This window comes from Fusarium keratoplasticum, chromosome 2 (genome assembly GCF_025433545.1).
Source record: "Fusarium keratoplasticum isolate Fu6.1 chromosome 2, whole genome shotgun sequence".
Taxonomy (NCBI): Eukaryota; Fungi; Ascomycota; class Sordariomycetes; order Hypocreales; family Nectriaceae; genus Fusarium; species Fusarium keratoplasticum.
In genome coordinates, this window is record NC_070530.1 from 4,011,333 (window position 1) to 4,024,581 (window position 13,249).

Here is a 13,249-nt window from a genome sequence, read left to right on the forward strand (position 1 = left end):
TTGCTCTTCTTCAACCTAGTTCAAACTCTAACTCTTGGCTAACGGTATGGACCAGCCTCAGACGCCAGCTACCAGCGATGGGCAGCAGCCGACAATGCCACTAGAGAGCGAAACGCACACGGTACCAGGTAAGAGCGAGCAGGTGCAAGAGAGTCGAGCCAGTAATGGAGAACCGCTACCCAGGATACTGTCCCCGGACCAGATCCAGCAATCAGCAGAACTAGAGCCATTCATTCTGCCGACGAAATCGTCAGCTAGCCTTTCGTCCACGACTTGTGTTCCTCCAAGTGCTTCGCGCAGTTCGGTTCCGGCAAAAGCCAGGTCTCTTTTCAAAGTTTGGACCTTGGAGGCGGCCTCTCTATTACTGAGCTGCTCATGTTTCATCTGCAAGTCCAAGTTCAGAATCTGCCCCCGATGCTGTCGCTAACATGACTGGGCCAGTAATCATCGTCGTACTCGCCCATTTCGACCAGAGGGGCTTACCCGACTGGCCTCTAAGCATCACACTAAACTCGTTCCTCGCCTTCTTCACAACTCTGATCAAGGCGACCTTCATGCTCCCCGTTTCTACCGCCATCAGCCAGATGAAATGGAGTTGGTTCCTTCAAGACCGGCCCATTTATGACTTCCATATCATCGACCAGGCTAGCAGAGGACTGCGTGGTTCCTTCATGTTGTTGTGGAGGGCGCACTTGAAGAGCTTCATCTCTCTCGGAGCCGTCATTGTCATCACAAGCACGTTGACGTCCCCGGTCACGCAGCTGGCTATCAACTACCCCATCAGAGATCGCGAAGTTCCTAGCGGTGCCTATGCCAGAGCCATCCGGAAAATCGAGACACCGGTTGATTCCTTGACTCACGCGACAAGCAAGGCTGTTCAAATTGCAATAGCCTCAGACAATTCCTTATTCAACAACCCAATGCCGCCCCTCGAAGCTTTCTGCTCGACTGGTAATTGCACATTTGACAAGTACAGCACACTGGGGGTCTGCGTAAAGCTAGCCAACATATCCTCGCATCTGAAAATCGAGACCTTTAAGGATCTAGAATCAGCGGACATTCCTCCATCGGACCTCGAACTTCTCAAGGAGATGATACAGCCTCCTGGGATGAAGATCTGGAAGGCATCCCTTTCTGAGCACTTTTACATGATGCACTTGGATTCAATCTCTTTATGTACCGATATGTTGGTCGGAAACGAAAGTTTTGGGTTTCGTAACGACATGAATTTGCTACGGACGAGAATAGCTTCATTCGCTCTGATTTTCACCACCCCAGTCTACAATGATACATTCTCCACAGAGGATGATTTCATTACAGAGGATGGATATTTAAAGCGAGGAGATACGTTTTGGCACGAGGCCTGGGAGGTCCTATTCCATCTTTGCGTCCAGTCGTACGACACCAAAGTCCAGGCGGGCGCCGATGAGACTCACATGGTAAGCTCGATCGCCATACCCATGGAGCCAGAAGACAGCCCCTTTATGGACGTCAACTGTCCACAGTCTCTGTATGGCCCGTCAGGTATATGTGAGGAGAACTCAGAGCGATACAACGAGACGCTCGTTCTGCAAAGCCCAGGGGAGGATTCTCCGTGTCCAGGCTCAAAGCCGGAAGCCTTCAGTGCAAATTATTTCTCTATGGAGCTTACGGCATTGAGACTAAGACAAAGCCTGACGAGTTGGGTAATGGCTAAGTATGAGGATGAGGATTTGTCAAAACCCATCACTATGAGTATGACGCCCTCGGACTTTATAGGAAGTCTCTGGTCTGCTGTACTCTTTCACCCGCAAAAATTGCTTGACCATACCGCTCGCTACAGCAGTCTCAACAACATTTATCTGAATGTCGCGACGGCGTTATCTTCAGTGTAAGTCGATACTCGAATCTAGTCAACTCTCTGAGTCCTTATTGATGTCGATCCGGACCATACACTAACCCTTGGGCGCTGCTTCTGATGCTAGAATACGCCGAGCCGAACTCAATTACACGGAACACGGCTTCAACATTACTGGGAAGGCTTGGGAAGCAGAAACATATGTACAAATCCGATGGGGGTGGCTTTCGTTTCTCGCCTTCGAGCTTGTTCTTGCGGCCACCGTCTTAGTCCTGACGATCGCCGCTCAGAAGAGCAACCAGACATCAGACCGAGAGAGCTACGACATGGTTTGTGACCTCAAGGATTCTTCCCTGGCGGCCTTGGTTGCACTCGACAACGAGTATCGGGGCGTGGTGGGAGACGGCTTAGGGCCGATAAATGAGCTGGAGAAAACGGCAAAGGAAGTACATGTGAGGCTAAGGGGGAACAGACTCGTCGCTGTCAACGCCACCAATGAAACTCAAGGCGATTGTGCTTAGAGGTAGTGGTTAGGAGCCGGTGGCTAGCACTATCTACAGGCAGAAAGTATCCAAGAACAATCATCCACACATAGAAACATTCACACTGAATGCCGCAAAACGCCGCAAGAGCTTACTCCCCTCCCTCGCCGCGACGACACCGACGACCCGACTCTGAACATCGCTTCTTCCCGCCGTTCCGCTTGGATTCGACAAGGATCAATAGGAAAGGGAGTAGTAGCATCACGATGTAAGCGCTCGCCATGGCGATTTTGATCAGAATTAGAGCCTCTCCACCACCGTACTCTGGAACCGAGATCATCTTCCTTAGGTCCAAAAGATTCTTTTGTTCCATCATCCTCGACTTTTGGTCGATCAGTAACACCTTCAGCCAACACCCGCTATAGCCGTAGTTCGCGGAGACATAGACACTAGGCGGCGGTTTTGCGGGACGTTTCATCGCCTCCTCGCAGTCTGGTGAGATGAAACCGTTCTTCTGTTCACAGCATTAGCCAGCCGAATGCTAAAAACGAGAGGAAATTTCATACCGACTGGTCTTTGCACTGCTGGAGGTACTCGTTTGAGGCTGTCCAGACGGCCAGTTTGAGCTGCGCTATGGCCAATTCCTCTCCTTTAAAGCTCGGGAGCAGAGCAACGATGGTAACAATCAAGCTGAGGAATGCCACTACGCAGCCGGTGATTGCGATCGCTTCAACGGAAAGCTTCCTCCTTGGACGATCCGACCAGCCAGGTCCGTTCTCAGCTGCCGTGTCTGAAGTGACACTCGCCGAAGATTCAGCCATGGCAGATAAAGTTGACAGTGAGAAATCAGAGCGGGGAGCTTTCGTAGCTTGGAACAAGAAACTGATCGATCTTTGAGAGGCACCGTAGCAACGAGCCCATAGGGTCGCCGCAGCGTTTTGGGCGTCGTAGAGAAGACGAGGCATTGAATGTTGATCAGTCTCGTGACTCGGTTCGTCCGTGGCCTCATCAGGGCATGGCGGTATGTTATCCGAGGCACTGTCAAGAGTAGGAGTCGGCATTTCTGTGTCTCACGAACCCTAGGTCTTACTGAGAGGTCTGGGACTGGGAAGAATTGGTTCATATGTTCAAGAAATATTCACAATTTCCCTCCAGGGCCACGCGTCTTTTATGGCTTGGAGAGTTTCAGATGCTCAAACAAGGCAGAACTGGTCTGCATAATGGTTCGCACCAACGGTTCGCAAAAGCAGCGGCTGCCAAGATACTTCACTAGCCAGAGCCTGATCTCGAAATCCTTCTTGCAGATTAAAATGTATAACTAGACATAGCTCAGAGTCCTACTAGTAGAAGAGATGATTCTCCTATCAAATCAGATAGTCAACTATGGTATCATCGTTGGCGTGCAAGTCATTGCATTTTCGTGGGTAACGGTTATCTGCTATTGTCCAAGGCGGTGGCCTGAGAGATGAAATCCTTGACGGTCTGGCGAAATGTGCGATATTCGTATCCAAGTTCTCTCCTGGCGGTTTCTCCGTCCAGACTCTTACTTTCGTCGATAACTTGTTCTTCCAGCTTGATAACATCCTTCAACTGAGGAAACTCCTCCACCATCAGCTGTGCTGCCAGTCCATAGGAGAACTTTTCAGGCGCAGTCGGCGTGAATCGCTTTCCTCCAGCATCCTTCACTAGGAGGGCCTGAACATGGGCAGTCGCAAGATCGCGGACGTCGATCCAAAACGGTACCCTTGACACCGGCAGAGGAGAGGCTCCTTTCGCAACGGACCAAAGCACCGCATTAGATTCGTTGAGTTTTTCAATGCCTGAAATTGGATGAACAACAGGCCCAAACGTCATTGGAGGACAAAGAGTAACAATGTCAAAGTGTGGCTTGCGCTCTTCGACAAACTTCCACGCTTCAAGCTCTGCAAACTTCTTGGAGCCTCGGTAGGCTACCACCGCATCGCTTGTGGGAGCAATGGCTTCTTCGTAAGTGAGTGGATTCCAATCTTTGCTCGTGTACGCATATGGGCCTTGTCGTGTGATGTCGACGACTGAAGCAAATGAGGAGGTGATGACCAAGCGGGAGATTGCAGGGTTTGTGGTGCAGGCTTCCAGGATTGCTCGAACGCCATTAATGGCAGGAATTATCAATTCCTTTTCATTATCGGTCGTGTCATAGGTAAACGGCTATAAGCCAGTCAGCTGCGTTCACCTAGAAAAAGTTCATGAGACAACGAACGCTGGCAACATGGATGACACCATCAGCGCCTTTGACGGCCTCTTCCAATCCACCAGGGTTCTCGAAATCCTGGATCTGGACAAACTCGAGGTTTGAAGCATGCTGAGGTCGAGCCTTGATCATTTCATTTCCCTTCTCTATCGACCTTGTCGCCCCACGGACTTTAATGCCGCGTTCCAGTAAAGTGTCGACAACATGGGCGCCGATGAAGCCAGTGGCGCCCGTGACGAGGACAAACTTGCTACCGTATATCGTCAGCCAATAACGAAGAAAGTATCCATCTGGGACTTACTGGGGCTCCGAAGGCATATTGGGCGATGTTCTATAGAATCTTAAGTGCTGCATCGATTTGAAGCTTTGAGGTCGCTCTAAGGCATCCCAACCCCCACGCATTGGGGGTGGATCTCCTCTCGGAGACTTCTCCGATCCGATCCTTCAACTACCAACCATTCAGACGCTCATATCGTATGATGATACAAGCTACCATCATATATCAAACATTTCGTCAGTCCTTTCATCATACGGGCTCACTCCTGCCCTCCGTTGAGGGAACCATCCAGCCAAGCAGCGATCTGAACACAGCCTTCCCTACTTCAGAGCGCATCGTATTTCGAATCGAGTAAATATGATCTCTCCAGCCCTAGGTTCGTCGTCCAGTTTCGGCGTAAGCATGCGGACGACCTTCTTACTCAGATCGCCCGGAAACGGCTATTAAAGCTTGAACTAAAAACGGAATGACATAATGATGATCAGCGACCAAGATGGCACTCGCCGTTAAAATTCCAGGCTCATTCCATGCCCACTGACCTCATCTTACATCTCTTTGTGAATCACCATGGGTTATCTCCTGCTCAGCGGAGGCATAGTCCTGCTCCATGGGGAGAACGACAAGGTCACCGCTCGAAAAGCAGACATTTTGATCCAAGGCGATCGCATCTCCAAAATCGAACCAGAAATCGAGCCTCCAAGTGACGCCGACATTATCGACTGCACTGACAAGCTCATATCGCCTGGCTTCATCGACACGCATCACCATGTGTGGCAGGCCCCTCTAAAAGGACTCTTTGCCGATTGCACTTTTTCGCAATACTTAGGAATCAGTGAGCGCTCTGTTAACAACCGCTAGGCATGTGCTAAACTATTCAGGAACTGTGGCCAGCAAGTATTTTACGGCTGAACATGGCTTCTGGGGAAACCTAGCTGGGTGTATGGAGGCCATTGATGCGGGCACGACGACGGTGCTTGACCATGCACACCTCAACTGGAGCCGAGAGCACAGTGAGTCTTCGTGTCTAATCCCAATGTCCTTCTAACCAGTTCAAGGCAAGCATGCCATAGCTGGGACCATCTCCTCGGGAATCCGATCCATCTTCGCGTACACCCCAACAGTCCGTCTTGACCAGCATGAGCCACAACTCAAGTTCGATGATAAGCCAGTGGCAGATTGGGCCATGGACACATTCGAAGAGCTGTCAAAGTCTAGCCCTCTAAACGAGAAGACCTCTCGAGTCAAGCTAGGTTTCGGCTTCGATTACTACTTCCTCCCGAAAGACACAGTTACAGGGCTGTTCAAAAAAGCCCGTTCACTTGGGGCAAGCGTCATCACATCTCACTGCAACATTTTCAAGGGTGACATGTCCATCGGCGTGCCAGCTCTGCTCAAGAACTATGATCTTCTTGACGAAAGGGTTGTGTTTGCGCATGGCGGAAGTATCCGGCCGCAAGATGCAAAACTGTTACGAGAAGCAAACGCCTATGTGTCTGTTACACCCAGCACAGAACAATCCATGGCCGTTGGCCCGTCGGTTTGCTTCCGCGATGACTTGCCTGGAATGGACAGGCTCTGCTCTCTCGGTATTGACTGTCACTGCGCAACCAGCTCGAGCATAGTTAACGAGATGCGTGTGGGCCTGCAGTTTGCTCGCGGCCTAGATAGCAAGCAGCACCTCATGAAAGGCAAACTACCCGATGACGTCTTCCACAAGGTCGAAGAGGTGTACAACATGGGCACAATCCAAGGCGCTAGAGCGTTGGGCATGGAACATGACATTGGCAGTATTGCAGTGGGCAAAAAAGCCGATCTAACTGTTATCAACGCCATGAGTCCCGCCATGTTTGGAGCCGCCCAGCAGGACCCGATTGGCGCGATCGTATTTCACTCCGGCATCGGAGATATCGACACTGTCATTATAGATGGACGGGTACGGAAGCTCGACGGAAAGTTGCGCTGTGTGAAACAGTTTGAGTGGAAGGATGGAGGGTTTGTCAAAGGGAGTAAGGAGTTGACGTGGCCCGAGGTCGCACAAAGGACTTTGAAGATCCAGAAGCGGTTAGTGAAGAAGATGTCAGGGTATGATACTCGAAAGGTAGGCGATCAGGTTGCCAAGATGATCAATGTCAAATAGGACCTAGCAAGGAACCTTCCTTGTCACTATCCGGATTCGATTCACCGTCATTCAGCCATTCACCGTGGGATATTCTTCCAATACACGCATACACCATGATAATTCAATTCGACCAAGCCAACGCGTCAATTTCTCTGTAAGGCATTAAATAACCATCGCATTAGAAAACATAAAGAGTGAGGCCAATCATGCTTCCGGATACTTTTCCCGCCATCTTCTACAATATTCTCCGCCGTCCTCGCCTGATAGCGGATCTGCCATCAGTCAGCTACCGTAACACGATGCAGCACGCAATACTCCAGGAAAAACTTACACACGCGGTATGTGGCAGGCTGTCCTTTGCTTTTTATCCGCAAAACTCGGACGCGTCTGTTGTTTTCATCGCAGCGTGTCGAAACCTCGTATCGAACCCCGTCATTGTCATAGGCGACGTCCGGGCCATCTCCCCCCAAAACAATCCGTATCCTCTCGGTAAAGTCGTCGAATATCCGCGAAAGAAACAATAGAAGTCGGCTTGTAAGACCGGGAACTGGTCGCTGCGTGATCTGGTCGTGTGTGTTCGATTGAGACGCCTCTTCTAGCCCGAAAACAACTTGGTCGTGGGAATCCTCCACTCTCTCCACCCTGAGAACCTTGGTGACTTTAGGGGTCCAGTCGCTGGAATACGGCAGGGCGTAGACCACTGGCAACAAAAGAGCCAGCACAGTAATGAACTTCATCTCGAAAATTGTTAGAGGCGTACAGAACGAAGCGAATATGACGAGCACCCAAGAATCCGGCATTCCCGGAGCATTTATACTCGCGCAGTCACTCGCAGCAATGCCTCATCCGTCAGACTCCGCCCGGCACAGTCATGCGATGAAGGATTCAAGCTTTGGCAAGCATTGGATAACCCGTATAGATTGGTCGATCTCCATCTTACAGGGGTTCAAAGACGAGATGGTGGCGGAGTCGCACCAGGATGACATCTTTTGACAAGCGCGCCGACGACACACGCATCAAAGAGAGAGTAACAGTGATTCGGCGATAACTGAATTAGGGAACGGCCGGATCTGTTGGTTGGTGTATTTAAAGTCACGTACGACCCTTCGTTTTCTGTCGCCAAGTAATGAATGGCAGCAGAGTTGGGGGAAATGCTCAGGATAACAGTGGACGTTGACATGGATGTTGACCCCAAGCCCTGTTTCATCGCTGACAAAAGGGCCTGTGATGCTGAAAATAGCCAATCAAGGCTAGCAGAAGAACCTGGTACGCACGAACAAATGAGATTGACAGATGGATTGCAGGGGTTTGAGAAGCGTCACCAACGCCGTCTGCGGCCTCAGCCTGGCGATGAGAGATCCAACTGATACAGAGTTAATAAATATCAGGGACCTGTCCTTGATGTTGTTCAGTCTCACGACCATCGAAGACCAACAGCTCTCTCCATCTCGCTCTCGTTCAACTCCATGAAGCCATCCAACAACACCAACACAACCCTGCTCAAGATCCGGTCTGGACCGTCTTGGCACACTCGTCACCGTAAGAGCCAAGCCCCTTCCTTCCTTGGCACCGTTTTCTCTTTTCTCTCGCACATTTGTACTGTAATTCCCACAGCCACCGTCATCTTCTCAACGCGCGCCTTGTCCAGCTGGTATTATCCAACAGCTTTCTCGAGTCGGGCACAAGCCACTTGTTCCAGACGCGGACGGATGCATGTTTCATTCCCGTAGTGAGTCACTGTGCGCTTTTGACTGGCTGTTTACGGGGAGGTCTTGAACTATCGGTAGTGGCACACCGTTAGATTCCACTACCCGTCCTAGAATCGACCGAATGTGAACAACCTCACATCGCTGTGCGTTCAAGCCACCGCAAGATCCAACGTGACGGAATCCGGGGTGTCACCAAGCCCGCCTTCTGACGTCTCGCTCGCCAAGGTAGTATCCAGCATAGCTGTGCCGGTATGATCCGTCATGCACCCTGTCCACGTACTCATGGAGCCTATTTCGTCGAACTTCAACCTAAACTGGACTACTGCATATAAACAGATTAAGCCTCGACCATAGCTACTTGTTTGACAATCATTGAACACACTCGGGAATGTCACATCCGCATATCTGTGGGGAAGAATTCAACCCACGTAAATTGATCAACGCTGCTCTAGTATACATGCTCAGGAGGGCAACTAGCTATGAATCACCCATGTTGCCCAATAGTTGGGGCATCTCCCCACACGCTGATCTAGACGCTCAAACTGTGTTTGATCTCTGGTGATGGTTGTAATGAGCCTCATTCGGCCCTGGCTCCGACTCCAACAGGTGCGCAACTATCTAACTTGACGTTGGAGCTGAAGGGGGAGTCTCTTGTTCGGCCTGGGCATCGGGCTTTTCATCGGTGTCTCCGTCATCTTGTTGAATAGAAAGATCGGGTTCCTCATAGGTTAGGGGTTCTGCGACTTCCACGGGCTGCGTCGTGGATGGTTCATCAACTTCATCACCAGACTCATCGCTGGCCGAGGATGTGCCCCGCCTCCAAACCTCGGGGTGGCTGAGTACGTCGTAAAAGAGCGGCAAACGGTTCAGAAAGGTCTGCAAGTCTTTGTTTGCTTTTTCTGCACTCCATCGTTCGCCTCGGACCAAGCGACGTATCATGGCGTTCTTGAACTCGGACCCAGGATGTTGAGCAAGACTCAGGGTGTGGCGGACACGGGGCACACATGGGCCCGGAACTCTTCTGTGGGTAGGAAAAGCTGCTTGGTACATCTTCGCCCATCGGTCCATCTTTGAGAATTGTTTGTCGTAAGAGATGGCGATCATGCGGTCGACAAGTTCTTTGGACACGTGTCGCGGTTTGGCACCTACGGAGGGGTCGGGACAGTTGCATGTGTGAAAATATCTGAGGTGACTTCTATCAGTGGAAGTTAGCAAGAATACAGTCCCCTGCCAATGTAGCGGTATTTCAAACCTCAGTTTATCCATGTGGATTGAGCCATCTTCACAGTAGTGGCTTTTGGTAAGTCCACCGCCACTGAAAGGGCAGGCAAGTCGGTATCCAGGCATTTTGGCGGCTGTTTGGAGACGAACAAGAGTATTCGACAACACGGGTAGATAAACTGATGGGAAGTGATGGTTGGTGATGGCGGAAGTTGAACGTGTGATGCTGGCGAAGGATGTTGATACAGAGTCCAAGTTGCCCTCCACACTGCAGTTCGAGGGAGGCCCCAGAATCGGCTCCATCCGAGTGAGGAGTCTCTAAGGAAACTGCAGCGCGGGGAAGGAGCCATGTCCGAGCAGAGCCTCAAGTGGATAAGGTGAGTTGGCAGGTGCCAGTTGGCTGACACTGGTGACATCCTTGCTTGCAGCTCCAGATGACGCGGTTCGTGTCAACCTCTCATCGCTGCCTTGAGCGGCCAAGAAAGCCCTAGCGTCGGCTCATCGTCAATCATAGTCCCGACCAGGGCATGAGAATCGATAGCTGCGATGTATTGACAGCTTCCGTGTCGACCGATGCGACGCTGCTGTGCATCTGCCTCAGAAGCCGGGCGAGATGTCGACGAGGCACGCATGCCGGTGCAGTAGTAAGATCCAATAGCGGCATTCCTCGGCTCCGGGGAGCTCGCCCGAGCATGATGCATCCTTGTCTGATTCCCCCTCGGAGACTTGGAGCACCCAATAGTGGCTAGCATGTTGTGCTTGGTGTGAGGGTGGCTGTGAAGTGAACTGTATCTTTCTTGTCTCAGTTTCTCCTCGACCGGCGAGTATGGTGAGTGCGCATGAGATGCGTCCCTCATCCATTCAGTCGTGACTAGCGGGCTCATAAAACTGTCGCTGACCTACCTTTGTGACCCGCCTTCTCATCATTCATCCCGAGTCCGAAGCTTATGGTTGCCTGCACTTGTGCACACCGAGATAGCGTTGCACCTAGCACCCGCAAAGAACAGAAGAAAAAACCACAAAGAAATGTTAGTCACTTCCTTGGCCATCGGTTGAGGCGTCTCTCCAGAGCACTGACTAGAAATGCAGTGCAAAGAACCCCGAGAGCGACTCCAGTGAACATGGCCTCGGCTCCGACACAGTTATTGCTGCGCCGACTCCTGAAGACTGGCGGCCCATCAACTGTTCATGGCCGCTTAGCCATGGGCATCGACGCCCCGACAGTCCACGATCGAGTCGAAGAAATGAACGCCCAGCTGAGGGCCCTCGAGGTCAAACTGGACCACAAGGGCCAGGGCCCCAGGGTTTCTGTCCAAGCCATCGATAACGAGATGAACCAGGATATGGGAGGCAATGCAAGGGGCGGTTAGGTATCGTCTGCGCTTGCAAACAATCTCATTCTCATCTTCGGGACATGGCGTCAGGGGCGGAGCAACGGTGTTATGCGCGAGTACCGGCTATGCCAACAGACAAAACGGCACCGGACAAAAGGCTGACTCGGGTCAAGGGAATTGAAAAGGGTGTACAAGGGCTGTGTTGGGTATTGAATCGTTCGAAATCGGGAGGTTTTCTGGGAAATAGAGCAAAGATAGTGTAAACATGGTCGTTTCTGCCTACCAAAACATGACCGAGGTTGTCCTCTCGCCATATGGAGGCCATCATCTCTCTATCAACCTCTCTGTAATTCGCAATTGCGTTCAAATTGAGAATTCCGTTACTCGCAATTGCGATGAATGTAAAAGCGATTTGGAATTTACACTCAGCCTGATTCACCCCTCCATGAGTACTAAAGGTGCTGTGAAGGACGCCTCGCCGACCACAGCCTGATTTCGGCAAACAGGCAGGTCCGTCGGGTTACGGCGCATTCCGAGGCTGACAGGTAGCACACGAATGCTGTTCTGCCTACGGGGTGCCTGGCTGCAGCTTTCAGCCACTGGTGACACGAAACCTGACTGCCGCCAGCGAGCCACGTATGGTGATATCTTGGCTGCTGAGCCGCAGCAGATTTACACAAGCCTCGAGATACTGGATGCTAGCTACGATACACCGCCCACTTCATGCGTGTGGCTAGAATAAGCCTACATCCACGTCTACGTCGGGCGTTGTCAACAGTTCTTGGCGACGTGCATGAATCCCATGGATCAAGGGGGTCAATACACTTCGCAGCCGTTGTCACGGTACACCTATCAACGCTTTTCTAATGCTAATCATGTGTCCGATGATAGGAAGAAATCAGACCTCTTGTCCAATGGCCCGAACTACACACGAGGTGAGGCGCTGTAACTCCCTACCTACGCAAGCACGGCCTCGAGCGATTTGTGAGGGGTGTTTGCAGAGACTGACACTGTTTTCAGCAGTTCTCTATTAGATATGTGCAGATCAAGGGAATAAAAAGATAATGATATCACAGAAGTGTAGCAGACAGCCTACAAGGACAAAAAGAGATACGACCAGCAAAAAAGATGCGTGTTTTTATAGGAAAAGCCCGATGCGGGGGTCGAACCCGCAACCTTGAGATCGCGTACTCTCTTGCACTTAGATGCGCAAGATAAGAGTCTCACGCTCTACCGATTGAGCTAACCGGGCCCAATCTGTTTTTGCACGACGGCTTCCAGATTGGTGTCAAGACCGTGTTGCTGGACGAGCCTCGACTTGGTGCACTCTAGACAGCTCCTCCACGAACACCCAACAAAGAAATCAAGGCTATGATAAGTAAATCATTAATTTCGCCTTGAAATCATTGCTACAAGGAACCTAACTCTCCGTATAGGTAACTGCTCAATACACCATTTGGCGGAGCCATTCCCATCACCTTTCAAAACGGCCTTCCAAGATTCCAGACACTTTTCAGCTACCTCAAACGGCCAGCTACACCTGATACTCAGCATTGGCATTTCCTCCATCATTTCATAGTTAAAGTACCCAACGTGAGATCTGTTGGTACTGTATAGGGCCAAGAACCTTAGCTTAGGCATTCGCTGCACCGCTTCGACTGCCATGCTACTTAAGTGGTTGTTTAGTCCAGGCAGTTCATCGATAATCATCCGCTCCGACCGTAGAACTAGATGTTGTAGGCCATAGCATTCTTGGTCCATGGCCCTGAAGAATTCAAAGGCGTCAATACTATAGTTCATAGAGAGGCGCGTCAGGTGTCGGCATCGGCAGGCCAGACCTAACCCAAGTTCAGCGAGATACGGGCTAGGCCTTGGGTGACTTCTGAGGTGTTGTAGTTGAGTAATTCGAATGTCGTTCAAAGATGACGGCCAGGTCGATATGGCCTTTGAAAGGTCCTCGTCAAATCCATGCTTCATCTTCCAGTGCGCGCGCCGTCTGACCTCCCAATGAAACGCCGTGAGAGCTGGGAGACAGCAGAT

The 13,249-nt window shown here is 51.1% G+C and overlaps 6 protein-coding genes across 6 annotated transcripts; 2 read left to right on the plus strand and 4 right to left on the minus strand.

Moving 5' to 3' along the window:
- Positions 1–46: 46 nt before the first annotated feature.
- Positions 47–2,358, plus strand: NCS57_00314100 (uncharacterized protein; the record flags this gene model as incomplete). The annotated part of the gene is made up of 3 exons (XM_053053152.1): positions 47–128; positions 442–1,870; positions 1,965–2,358. The coding sequence occupies 3 exons, from the start codon at positions 47–49 to the stop codon at positions 2,356–2,358; spliced, it is 1,905 nt and encodes a 634-aa protein (XP_052918398.1).
- Positions 2,359–2,470: 112 nt separating this feature from the next.
- On the minus strand, positions 2,471–3,380 carry NCS57_00314200 (uncharacterized protein; the record flags this gene model as incomplete). Its single annotated transcript, XM_053053153.1, has 2 exons — positions 2,471–2,833; positions 2,886–3,380. 2 exons carry the CDS (start codon positions 3,378–3,380, stop codon positions 2,471–2,473), a joined length of 858 nt encoding a protein of 285 aa, XP_052918399.1.
- Positions 3,381–3,750: 370 nt separating this feature from the next.
- Positions 3,751–4,942, minus strand: NCS57_00314300 (3Beta-HSD domain-containing protein; the record flags this gene model as incomplete). Its single annotated transcript, XM_053053154.1, has 3 exons — positions 4,851–4,942; positions 4,559–4,799; positions 3,751–4,506 (listed from the first exon to the last, which is right to left on the minus strand). The coding sequence occupies exons 1-3, from the start codon at positions 4,901–4,903 to the stop codon at positions 3,751–3,753; spliced, it is 1,050 nt and encodes a 349-aa protein (XP_052918400.1). The 5' UTR covers positions 4,904–4,942.
- Positions 4,943–5,393: 451 nt separating this feature from the next.
- Positions 5,394–6,963, plus strand: NCS57_00314400 (Amidohydro-rel domain-containing protein; the record flags this gene model as incomplete). Its single annotated transcript, XM_053053155.1, has 3 exons — positions 5,394–5,658; positions 5,705–5,836; positions 5,882–6,963. 3 exons carry the CDS (start codon positions 5,394–5,396, stop codon positions 6,961–6,963), a joined length of 1,479 nt encoding a protein of 492 aa, XP_052918401.1.
- A 186-nt stretch (positions 6,964–7,149) lies between these two features.
- NCS57_00314500 (uncharacterized protein) lies at positions 7,150–7,682 on the minus strand (the record flags this gene model as incomplete). Its single annotated transcript, XM_053053156.1, has 2 exons — positions 7,150–7,217; positions 7,277–7,682. The coding sequence occupies 2 exons, from the start codon at positions 7,680–7,682 to the stop codon at positions 7,150–7,152; spliced, it is 474 nt and encodes a 157-aa protein (XP_052918402.1).
- A 1,590-nt stretch (positions 7,683–9,272) lies between these two features.
- NCS57_00314600 (uncharacterized protein) lies at positions 9,273–10,178 on the minus strand (the record flags this gene model as incomplete). Its single annotated transcript, XM_053053157.1, has 2 exons — positions 9,273–9,849; positions 9,907–10,178. The coding sequence occupies 2 exons, from the start codon at positions 10,176–10,178 to the stop codon at positions 9,273–9,275; spliced, it is 849 nt and encodes a 282-aa protein (XP_052918403.1).
- Positions 10,179–13,249: the final 3,071 nt, after the last annotated feature.